Source organism: Mus pahari, chromosome 16 (assembly GCF_900095145.1).
Source record: "Mus pahari chromosome 16, PAHARI_EIJ_v1.1, whole genome shotgun sequence".
NCBI lineage: Eukaryota > Metazoa > Chordata > Mammalia > Rodentia > Muridae > Mus > Mus pahari.
This window is the reverse complement of record NC_034605.1, coordinates 58,188,662-58,200,575: the sequence shown is the minus strand read 5'-3', so window position 1 is coordinate 58,200,575 and position 11,914 is coordinate 58,188,662. Positions and strand designations below refer to the sequence as shown.

Here is an 11,914-nt window from a genome sequence, read left to right as displayed (position 1 = left end):
ACCCTCGCTGCTTGGTCGAAAGGGATTATTAGATCTACCTGGGGCCCCTTGGCTTCCCGCCCTCTCCTGCCGGGCAGGTCCCAGGCTGGAGGTCCTAGGCGAGATTCAAGTCAGGGCTTATTGATGGGAGCCAGCGGTTTGGGTGGCCCCTCCCCAATTCCTTCCTCTCTGCTTGGGTTCTTTTTCACATTAACTTTTTTTTTTTTTTCTAAGCACAAACTTATGTAATGGGTCGTGCTCCTGTCTGTTAATAAAGAAATCCAGATCCCTTCGGGCCTGCTGCTCTGGGCCTCCAGGGGTTGATCTGGCGTGGGCGGCGGCCCTCACGACCCGCTTCCCAACTCCTACCACCTCCGAGGCTACAGGGGGCGCACAAAAACAGATTAGGAGGAGACGGAACATCCAGCCCTTGAGAAACAACCTCTGGTTTCTGAAGGCTCATTTCAGTACGTCAACCCTCCGCTCCCAAGGCCAGGACTCAGGCCCGGTCACTAGCACCTTGTGCTTAAAGCAGCTTGTATCCCCCTCCGCTTGTACCAAAGCAGATCACACACCTTTATTATCCTCAAAATGTAACAAACAGGGTAAGAAATCCCTCCCTCCCCCCACCCCTCCCTGCAGTCCAAGGGAAGCATTTAAAAAGCCTCGCAGTCAGGCTAGGAGTTCGCCCGTGGGGCTCGGGACGCCGGGCGCCCCTCTATACGGCTGTAGTCCTCCCGAACAAGGGGATGGAGACGGGCAGGCGCCAAGCTCCGTGCTCCAGGGGCTCTCGGCTGCTGAGCTCTGAGTCGGTCCAGCTGGGGAAGACCCGGCGGCTGCGGTCCGCCTGCAGACAGAGGGCAGGGCAGGGGGCGGCGGGACGCGGGGCGCTGGGAAGATGCAGCGCCGAGGTATAGCCCCGGTCCAGGAAGAGAGGCTTGTAACTCGGAGGCGGCTGCTCCTGCTTCTCCGCGCTGTCGCGGCGGCTCAGAAAGGGCGTGACGATCTTGCGGTAGAGGCCGCGAGTGTCCGTGAGCACCTCGCTGTAGGGCGGTGGCGGCTCGGCCATCAGCACCGCCTCCTCGTAGCACGGCGGCTTAGACATGTCCGATTCCGCTGCGGAATGGGAAGCGGGCTGGTGAGGATGAAGCCGCCGGGCCGGGGCAGAAGCCTCGCCCAGCCACCACCACCCCAGCCCGCTTCTCCCGGTGCTAAGGGTGGGGCGCCTCCGGCACGGGCAGGAAGCGCTCGCCTGCCGAAGCGCAGCCTTACCTTGGCGCGGATAGCTCCAGGGCCGGGGCGGCACGGCGAGGTGCGGCGGCGGTGGGTGCGGCAGTGCGTGATGGTGTGGGTGCGGGTGCGCGTGCGGCGGCGCCGGCCCGTGGTGCAGCAGCGGGTGCACGTGCACGTGCGAGTGCGCGTGCACAGGCGCCTCCAGACGGCTGCGGTGCGGTGGCGGCGGCGGCGCCAGGCCGGGAGGACTTCCAGCCAGGCTGCCCTCAAGCTCGAGGGGCTCCAGCTCCAGGGCACGCAGGTTCTGCTCCCTCAGTCGCTCCTCCTGGCGCCGTTTGAGGCGGCGGCGCAGGAAGCTGCAGAAGCAGCAGAGCAGGACGATGAGACCCCAGATGAGCCAGAAGCCGGCGAAGCACGTGAGGAACGTGTAGGTGCCCTGGGACATCACCATGGCTGCGGCACAAGCGGCAGGTCCTCGGCAGCTTTACTGGACGCTGGGCTCCTCGGCGTGGCCCCGGGGCCGCGCCACGCTCCCAGGTGCCGCCAGTGTCACTCGGGGACCTGCGGCCGGGGGCTGCCTGCGGCGGGGCTCAATAGGCGCGCATGCCGGCGGGGGGCAACTGTGGTTCCCGCTCCTTTCCATGGCGCCGGCCGGCGCGGGCCTGCTTCACCCGGGGCCGCGAGCGACCTGCGGGGCAGACACAGGGCTCAGCGAGGCTCGCCAGGATCCTTGGTGACTCCCGGCCTGCATCCGCGTCCAGCGCAGGGCTGGGGATGCCTCCCTGGTGGGAACCCCCGCAGTCCCCGGGGGCCGGGTGACGTCACCCAGGGATGACGTCACGCCCCGAGGTTTCCCCGATAGGGTTTCCCCCGAATCGGGACCCGGCGACCGCGTGCTGACGCGACCCAAGAGAGGCCAGCAGGGGGCGCGCGGAGTCCGCCCACGACCCCAGGGTCCAGCTTCGAGGTGGTTTCGGAAGCTGTGGCTGCCAGGACACTGGAGTAGTCTCCGCGCGGTGTTTTGGGGGAGAGGGAAAGGGCAATGCACCTCCTGGAGGCCCACAAGCAGCCCGCTTGGAGCCCAGTTTCTGCACTGCACTGTTTCCAACTATTAGCCATGCCTGTAAGAGACTTGCCAGTGGCCGTCACTGCATGCCGCCAGCCCGGCCTTTGTCTGCTCCCAACACCGAGTGCTGGGCGTGTGCCAGGCCCGCTTTCCTTCCTCTAGGCGCCTCTGCCAGCCGGATTCTAGCCCCAACTCGACTTCCCGCACCACCTACTCATGCACAAACCCCACTTGGCTGCACCTCTCTTACTTCCAACCCAACCCCCTTCCTTCCACTAATCCCTTTCCCTCTTTGTAATGGGGTAGAAAATTAGATTTGTCTTTCAGACCCACCTAGTCCTATAGTCAAGACAAACCCTGGCCTCTGGGTCCACCTCCTATCACAGCAGGAGGCTCTGCATGGGTGTGGGGCGGGTGGGAAAGAAGTCTGGAGCTCTGACTGCTTAATTAAGGCCAAGCAACAGACGGGTCACCATCCCCACAGAACAGAAATGGGCCTTTCTTGAATACCTTCTACCAGCAACTTACACAACCCTGTGGGTAACAGATTCTTTCTAACTCACAGCTAGGAACTGGAAGAGCAGTTAACTGCACAGATCACAGCGCTAGTTTGAACCTAGGCCCAGCCACCAAGCGCTGGCCCACTGAACTTGAGGGGAGGACGGTTTTCCAGGAGCTTCAAGGAACTGCCTGGCCTTGGCGTACCCACACTCACTCAGCTTTGGTGCCCGCAATCAGCTTAAGCCTCTGGCTGAAAGGGTGCCAGGCCTTGGCCACCCCATCTCCCCAGATGGCTCCTGTCTGACTCTCTGGCTGCCTTCAGCCATGTGTCACTTGGTGCCCGTGCCAGTCCTATCCTCCTGGGCCTGCGTTCCAGAGCAGACAAGGGTAGGAACAATAGCTCTGCCCGCCCCCTTGACAACCCCACCATGAGGCTGCCATGGTGATGCAGCCCAGATAAAAACACGATGCTGCCAGTCACTGGGAGTTAATTAAATCTGTTGTTCTCTTTTCTTGAGCCCTCAGGAACAGGAATGTTCTGAGGAAACAAGACACAAGCTAGGTTTCAAGCAAAAGGGCAGAAACGGTTCGGGGTTAAAGAAGGAATTTATGTGGCTGGAGTTAATGATGCTTGCTAAATTAAAAGTATCTGCCAAGAGTCAGGGGTGACGTGGGTCTGCAATGATGAAGATGACTCGAGCCCAGAAGATGGGCTATCATGGACAACATGATGTCACGGTCCTTCTAAGAGTATATAAGGGGAAGCTTTAGAATGTCAGGGTCATCAGAAACTGTCCTTTCTTTCCAGGTAGATTTCTGTCATTTTTGAGACAGGGTGTCACTATGCACTCCCTAAACTCAAACTTAAGAGCAATCCATAGGCCCCGCCTCCCCACTGCTGGATGGACTACCACCATCACATCTGGCTTCATGCAGAATCTTAAGATTCACATCACCCTGTCACTTCTGGTTGCACTATCCTCTGATGGATGAGGTGACAAGCTCAGAAGCAAGAGCAAGCCTTGTCTCGTGTGGCACAGCAAAAAGAAGGCGCTAAGGTTTAGTCTGTGTCTCAGCCGCTGCCCACTTCCTACGTGGTGAGCTGCGGATGAAACTTGTCGGTCAGCACTGGGCACCTGAGACCCTGAGAACGCCTGGTCGTTAACTAGTCACCAAACTTCCCGTCGAGGCCCTGGCCCACCTGTTGTGGTGTAGCTCAGGGAGTGGGGAAGAAGTACAAGATGGAGAGAGAGTGGCAGCTTCAGGCTCAACACAAAACAAAGTACAGAAGCTATACCCTAAGGGTACCTAGCCTAACGTGGGCGTTGTTAGGCCAGACTCCAAAGAATGAGCCCCAAATCTGTGTCTGTCGCTGGGGTAAGGAGTAAGAACCATCATTCACTGCGCCGTGCAATCTGAGGGTCAGAGAAATCTCTTCCTTGGGAACACACCGCTGAGCTGGCCTCGGATGACAGCCAGGCTGTACTGTCCAACTTAAACACTCTCCTGCAGGGGGCCACAGAGGGCCGACATCTGGCCTACAGTCTCCTCTGTATTCTCTAGTCCACAATAGTTGCTCAGTCCATAACCATAAGTAGGCCATGCATATCTTTTGAGATGCTCATCGAGGAGGCCAGACTTTTCAAAGCCCCCTGCCCCAAGGCTCTCCCCTGCCTTTGTGCATGCTTTGGCCCTAGCTGGGGGAATCTACAGACTCAGACCTGGAATTTTGCTCTCAGCCACTTGCTGTCTCTACTATGTTGATGATGTTGATAGCAAACACTGGCCCCTTGCCCGCCTCCCCTGTTGGGGGCCACGCCCTCCAGATGGACCCCTCCTTCCACCTGCCAAGTTTCTCAATCACTGTATTCACTCTTTCTCTTTTTTTCTCATTGCCTTGTATTCTTGCAGATTATTAAACATTTCTTAGGATTCCATCCTGATTTGTATAGCATTTGGGGCATATGGTTTTGCTGGGTATCACACCAAGGGGTGAAAGCAAGACTCCAGGTGTTTTCTAAACACTGTGTTCCATTTCCTTGGGAATCCCTATGATAAGGATTGTGCTAATTTCTGCAAAGGTCACTGAGTTGTCTGCTTCTGGGCTGGGGGTGGCTGATTGGTTTTGGAATGGTACCTCTGAAACCTGTACAAGTGTCTGAAATGCTAGGAGGGGGAGCTTGTCCGGATCCAGAGATCTAGCACCACCCACCACCAAATGATTCAAGGGGTCTGGGGGTTCATGTTTCTAGTCCTGAACTCACTAGGTCACCCCTATTGGCCTTGGACGCCATCACAGCCCTCTTACTTCCTCTTCCTCAAAACCGAGTTCACAGGCAAAAGCCACCACACCTGGCTTCAGAGTTAAAATTTCTAATAATTTCCCAGCATATGCGATGCCAGAGAACCCCGTGACCTCAATCCTGGTCTCCAGAATGTGGTCCTGCCAGGGCCTCTTGGCCTCCTCCACCGGTCCCTGGACATGTTTGCCCTGAGCTACCTCATAGCCCTGGCCTGGATGAGGATCATAAAACCTAGTGATCTTGGAATGCACTAGAGAATTAACAAAGGCCTGATCAACTGGCACACAGTAGCTAAAAGCCACTTGTGGAAGTTGAGAAGTGTCCAGATACTTGAGTGGTGTTTTAGCTGTAGGGGAGGGGAACACTTCAGGAGATGGATCACTGAAAAAAGTCATGACCCAGCTCTTAGCCATCTGGGGTGGGTTTGTTTTGAAGACACGGTCTCATTATGTAGCTCTGGCTGTCCTGGCACTAATGAGACCAGGTTGGCCTGGAACTCAGAGATCTTCCTGCCTCTGCCCCCTAACTACTGGGATTAAAGGTACGCCCCGTTACAACTGGTAGTCAGGCTGGGTTATAACCAAAGCAAAAACCCAGTCATCTATGAATACAAGGAAAAATATACTGAGGAGACAGAGTGGTTGAACACATGGCTAGGGTGGAGGAGGGAAGTCGCTGTCACCTGTCCTTACAGGTGTCACTAGCCTCTACAGTTGTGGTCTCAGCAACACTCAAGAGGTTGAATCATGGGCTCACTTGGTTGGAAAGCCCTGAAGATTGCAGAGTCTAGTCATGGCAGGTGAGGCATACCAGGGAGACACAGGTGACATTTCTACACCTCTCTCTCACACCAACACAGATGCACTGAGGCCAGAGAGAGCTGAACCTGTCTCCCAGAGTCAGCCTTGCATGGATTTGCCATAACCTCCCAATAATCTCAGGAGGATCTGTGACCTGACCTCAGCACAAGGAAATTGCCACAGGACACCAGAGACTGGAGTCCCAGGCGATTTTTGGACATAGAGGATTTCCTTAGGCCCACATTTCTCAGCTCTGACCCTGTCAGAGGCAGTGTAGGAATGGAGGCAGGGAAAGGCCAAGCCCATGTTAAAACCTCATTTCTGCGGTTCCCTGTGTACCCACCCCTCACCTAGCACGGACAGGATTTGCTCTTGCAAGGGAGGAGGCCACGTGGTAGGGAAAGATAATGTTCTAGTGTCAGAAGGAGCATCACGCATTAACAAGTCAAGCACTGAGAGGAACCTGTTTCTGCTCTAATTAACCCTGTGATCCCATCCTAGTCACACACCGAAGGTGGCTTCTTTACCTGTAGAACAAGGATGCTAAGGCCTAGCTGAGGGGCAGGAGAGATGATGCAGTGGTTAAGAGCACTTGCTCTTCTTGCAGAGGACCCAGGCTCCTTTCCCAGCACATAGTGTGGTTAACTACAACCTGAAACTCCAGTTCCAGGCATCTGATGCCCTCTTCTGACCTCCAGGCACCAAGCACACACATGCTACACAGACAGCGTGGTAGGCAGAACACCCAAACACAATGTGAATAAACCTAAAACAAACAGACCCAAAACCCCAAACCTGTCCAATAATGCCCAAGTCAGTCTTGGGGTGGGGGGAAAGGGACACAACCGATGTGAAATCACTGTAAGTCTCATGTACACACCTACGTGTGGCCAGCTGCAGGCCAGCACCCTGCACTGTGGTGGTGGTCCAACAGAAATCCCTCCACTTTACTATGGACTGCATGCAGGGTCAAGAGTTAAGACTGGGGCTGGTGAGATGGCTCAGTGGGTAAGAGCACCCGACTGCTCTTCCAAAGGTCCAGAGTTCAAATCCCAGCAACCACATGGTGGCTCATAACCATCCGTAACAAGATCTGACACCCTCTTCTGGAGTGTCTGAAGACAGCTACAGTGTACTTACATATAATAAATAAATAAATCTTTAAAAAAAAAAAAAAGAGTTAAGACCTTCAACTTTAACACAGTCTGTGGATGTGTCTCATTGGCCAGTGAGTAACAATTGTTTTCAACATTCATTTTCCCCCACATTTGCACAAAGGTCAGTTTTAAGCATGATCTCAAAAACTGGCTGATCTAGACACATGAAGTCCACATACTGCATGGTGTCATCCCTCACCCCACTGCCCCTGGGACACATGAAGGCTTCCAGTCTCTGAGCTGGTCTGGCCAGCCACAGGGCTCCAGCACTCTCTTCATCTGGATTTGCCAGATTGTTTCATCATTAGAACTACAAGCTGTAAGAGGCCAGTGAGCCCATACACCAGGGACAAGGGGCTGGGGGTTTCTGGGGGGGGGGGGGAGGGCTAAGGCAGCCAACCCAAGGCTTGGAGTCAGCTTGAGGGAAAATGGAGGAAGGAGACAAGAAGTCAGCCTATCAATAGCACAGCCGGTGCTGCATGTGAGGGAGAAAGGAGCCAGCTGATTCAGCGAGAAGGAGGAAAGGTGCACCAAGGCTGCAAATGGGGAACTTCCTCACTGGAGGGACATGGAGGCAGGCTAAGAATGTCCCTCTGGCAAGCTCTAGCTAGAGCCTTTCCTTCCTGGATCGCATGGCTCAGAGGGGCTATGTCAGCAGAGGGACCTGCTCTGGAAACCCAGGAGAATGCTTACTGGTGTTTGACCTTGCGCAAGTCCCCTTCCTTCCTGAGCCCCAAGACTCTCCATCTCTACAACAGGCATAGCAAACTTACCTTGCACAACTGCTCTAGAGCAGGAGACTGACTGCCTACAGAGCAGGCAAAGAATGAAAGGACCCTGTGACTAACTCTCCAGGTCTCCCTGCCTGCCTTCCCAGGTGGCATTCATTTAAGGGCATCCTATGCCAAGGCCTCAAATGCCCCAGATCCTGGGCACAGACACCTCACTGGATAGAAAGAGAAAGCTAGGGATGGTTGGTTGTGGTTTCAGGGATGCTGTATCTGAAGCCCGTGGTCAGGGCTGGCATCTGCTGAGTCAGGCCCTGCTGGCAGGGGGGCCGTTTCTCTCTCCAGCACACTGTCTGATGAGGGGAGGTTGGGAGGGGAGCCAGAGGTCATTTCCTCTGACTCAGCAGCCAGTCGAGGAGCTCCCTTGGGCAGGGCACCTCCATGTGGCACTGGCCTCTTTGCAGGCCATCCTCCATGCCACCCCACACAGTCAAGGCATTGTGCACAGACAAGAAAGGGGCACTGTGGTCCTGACAATGAGCTGGGTCGCTCCCAGCTGGCCTGGGATTCAGCTCTCCTGGGTCAGCAGTGTCCTTTGCTCTGCTTCTGTTCCTCCCCGAGGATGGTGGCTAGGATATCAAACAGAGGCCCACCGCAGGCCCATGATCTGGCACATGCAACTGGCCATGAGAAGAGACTAGCTAGCTTCTTTCCTCTTATCTAGTTTAGAAAAACAAATAAACCACCTCCGGAGAATACGATTTTCTGTTAGGCCATGTTTCAAGGGAACCGGAGACCACCCTAGTGGTGATACTAGCAATGGTAGTTACCAGGCAGAGACCCCAGACCCAACCTCCAGACCTTTCTCCCGTGGCAGGCCCAGGGTCTGGGCCGCCTCCACGTTTGCAGCCACCCTGGGAGTCCTGTTGCGACGACTGCAGCCACGTGGGAGCCGGCTCATGCCCACGGAGCCGCTCTCCCTCACCCCCACCCTCGACGTGCTGAGGCAGGCACACCCAGACCGGCCAGAAGAGCGATGCTCTCTCCACAGTGCACCCCCTTCCCCCCTCCCGCGCCCCCGGCCGTGGTGGGGGAGGGGGCGTCGCCACCCCGCAGTCGCGTTGCCGGGGAGCGCAACCCCGTTGCTGTGGCAACGGTTTCCAAGCGAACTGGTGGCCGCTCGCGCCCGGCTCCGGCTCCCTCGCTCACTTTCCCCTCCTTCCTTCCCTCCGGTGAGGGCTGGGGGAGGGGCTGCCCGCTGTCCTGGTCGGGGTCCGGGTGGCGATACCAGGTTAGGGTTCTGAGCCACCCGCAGGGAGGGTCATCAGCCCGAAGACCATCTTCCGCCCGCGCTCTGTTCCCGCCCGGCCCGCAGCCGTCGCGGTACTCACGGGCCCAGGCATCCTCTTCGAACTCGTCTTCCTGCCTCGGGGCAAGCGGCCCAGCGGACAGAACCCAAGCTTGGAGCAGGTAGTGGCCCCCGGGAGCAGACAGTGGCAACGAAAGCCGCTCCGAGCGCTGGGCTGGAGGCGCGGGGCGCGCGCACGGGCGCGTGCTGAGCCTGGCGTGCGCGCGCGCGCAGCCAACAGAGGCCCCCCCCCGCCACACGCCGCCGAGGCTGCTGCGAGGGAAGGGGTGGGTGGGACTCCGGACCCACTTGCCGCACCCAGACGCAGCAATGGATGTGGGCTCGCAATACCAAGGGCATCCCAGCACAGAAAAAGTACACTCCGTACAGCTCCCAGGCAACAGGCTACCCAAAGGGGCTGGGGTGAAGGCCACACTGGCAGCTTTGCGGCCATAGATGCCAGATGCTTAGCGGAGCAGCTGAGGTAACAAACCCGGAGACTCTCACAGCTCTACCTGGGCATATTCAGACACAGGTAATGGGGGCAAGGACTCGATGAAATCAGCATCCCAGTGTGGCTTCCTCCCAACTCAGGACCCCAACCACTTTGTTCCAGAAGGTATACATTCCAACATACCTACCGAGAAGCCTCACAGACCTCCCTGAGCGCTAAACTGCTCCTGTTCCATGGGCATGCTCATCCCAAGGGAACGGATACTGCCTAGAGCCGGCTCCATCTTCATTTGACACTGGTTGTGCTCGCCTTTCTACTATTTCTGCTTCAACTTCTCTATGGCATTAAGGGTGAACTCCCCGAAGCACCTCCCGCCATGTCAACTGGGACAGTAACGGCTCTGAGAGCCAGGATCTTAAATAAACTGAAGGCCAAGGGGAAAGGACACATAAAGCCAGGGAGCCCGGAACTAAACTAGCTTCTGCCACAGTTGGTTCCAGGCGTTTCAGACGCTGGCATTAGGCACACTGCCCCCAAATGGAGGTATGGGTGGTCTCCAACAGCTCGATTTAAGCTCTGCCAGCCATCCCCAGTGAGAAATCTGTCTTTCCCAGTAGCTCTAGTGGAGAAGCAAGCAAGTAAAGACACACACACACACACACACACACAGGTGACATTTAGGACACCTGTCCAGTGAACTAACTCACACCTTGGGGGTGGAGGATACATACTCCAAACAGCCTCCTAGGGGTCAGTCCCTTCGGTGAGTGTGACCAACCAGGTCTAAGGGGGATAATTGTTGCTCCCCACCAACCCATGGGTGCCATCAAAGGTAGGCCTCTAACAAAAGTTCTGTCCCACAACACTTAACTGGTTTCTAATTGGCCACCAGGATTCCACACACTCAAAGAGTCAAGACTCAATAATGGCAAACCACACTCAGCTGGGGTCCCTTGCTCCTTTCTGGTAGTCACATTCTCCTGTGAAACATTAGCAACTAACAGGAGCCTTGCCCCCTTTCTTGAGTTGATTTGTTTTCCCTTATCATACAGGGGATCAAACCCAGCTCTCTCACATGCTAGAAAAGTACTTGTCCCACTGACCTATGCCCATACGTGTGTGTGTGTGTGTGTGTGTGTGTGTGTAAGCCACATGGATGGGAATAGTAGAGAATAGTTTGCCCCTGTTATATTAGGGTGCTTTCTGTGTAAGGTGGGACAAGCCCTTAATCCTTCAGGGACCCTCCCAACCTCCGGTAGAGCACATGGAGTAGAGCTTTTAACATTGGCTGCATGTTTGCCACTTCAACAATCAACTGCACCTTGCAACCAGTCCCCTCCCAACAGACGTCCATTTGGCTCCATCTGGGCACAGGCGGCCAGTCCCACAGAGGAGCAAGCCCAACACTTTTGGGGCCAAGGGACTGCTGCTTAGTGTTATGCCTTCAGTCTCAGCCCTGTCCACAATGCTGAACAGACTGAGCGCTTCTGTCCCCGCACCTCCCTGCCTACCAGATGAGCTCCAAGCTGGCAGGGACCCCATCTCCATCTGGGTCCCTGGCTCTCACCATAGGGTTGGGTAGGGTTTTTTTGGGAAACCTCAGGAAGGCTTTAAGGTAAACCTACCCTTAGACAATGAGTTCCCTGGATGCCTCGGAGCCCAAAGGAGGTTAAAGGGTCTGGACCCAGCAGCTGGTGGAGCACTTCAGGGAGCACCACTTGACACCTACTCACCCTTGCTTGCCTTGTCTTCATCTGGCTTCTTTCCTAACCAATGAAAATACCTGGAGGACCTTATTTCTTTTGAATGGATAGAAGCATTAGCAAACGTTCTATGTGCAAGGAGGCCTGGCCGAAGACACCTGTTGGCAACTACTAAGATGGGTGCTGCTTACTTACACCTGGTGTTGGAGCTTGCACATAATCCTAGCACTGCACAGGAAAGGCAGGAGAATCAGGTTTGAGGCTAGCCTGGCCTACCTACATAGTGGGTTCCAGGACAGCCCAGGAAGCACGGACCAACAGACTCCCTGCCTGTTTCATATTCTCACAGCTGAGATGCAAGGGATCTGTATCCTTAGACTAGAAAGGACCCCTGCAGAGTCAGGTTCAAAAGTCTCCAGACTGGGACATGTAGCCAGGACTGTCGTGTTCAGTCCTTGGTGCCAAGCTCACAAGCAAGGTAGCTTCTGGATTCGTGGGAAGCTAGGGATCCTGGGAGGAGTTTATAGAGCCTAGTAGAAACGTGTAGCTAAATAGCTCTTGGCCCCCCCAAATTCGCATACATGGCCTTCCTATCCTTCCCCGCCCACCCTCCCCCTCCTCCCAATGCTCTTGCCAATTCCT

At 55.8% G+C, this 11,914-nt stretch overlaps 1 protein-coding gene across 2 annotated transcripts; it reads right to left on the bottom strand.

Annotated features, from left to right (window-relative positions):
* Positions 1-531: 531 nt before the first annotated feature.
* Positions 532-10,520, bottom strand: Prr7 (proline rich 7, synaptic). 2 transcript variants are annotated; one of them, XM_029547646.1, is made up of 3 exons: positions 9,753-10,520; positions 1,252-1,900; positions 532-1,095 (listed from the first exon to the last, which is right to left on the bottom strand). In XM_029547646.1, the coding sequence occupies exons 2-3, from the start codon at positions 1,661-1,663 to the stop codon at positions 698-700; spliced, it is 810 nt and encodes a 269-aa protein (XP_029403506.1). In that variant the 5' UTR covers positions 1,664-1,900; positions 9,753-10,520; the 3' UTR covers positions 532-697. The 2 variants fall into 2 exon arrangements, with proteins under 2 accessions (XP_029403506.1, XP_021071317.1); XM_021215658.2 differs by lacking the exon at positions 9,753-10,520 and adding an exon at positions 9,159-9,306.
* Positions 10,521-11,914: the final 1,394 nt, after the last annotated feature.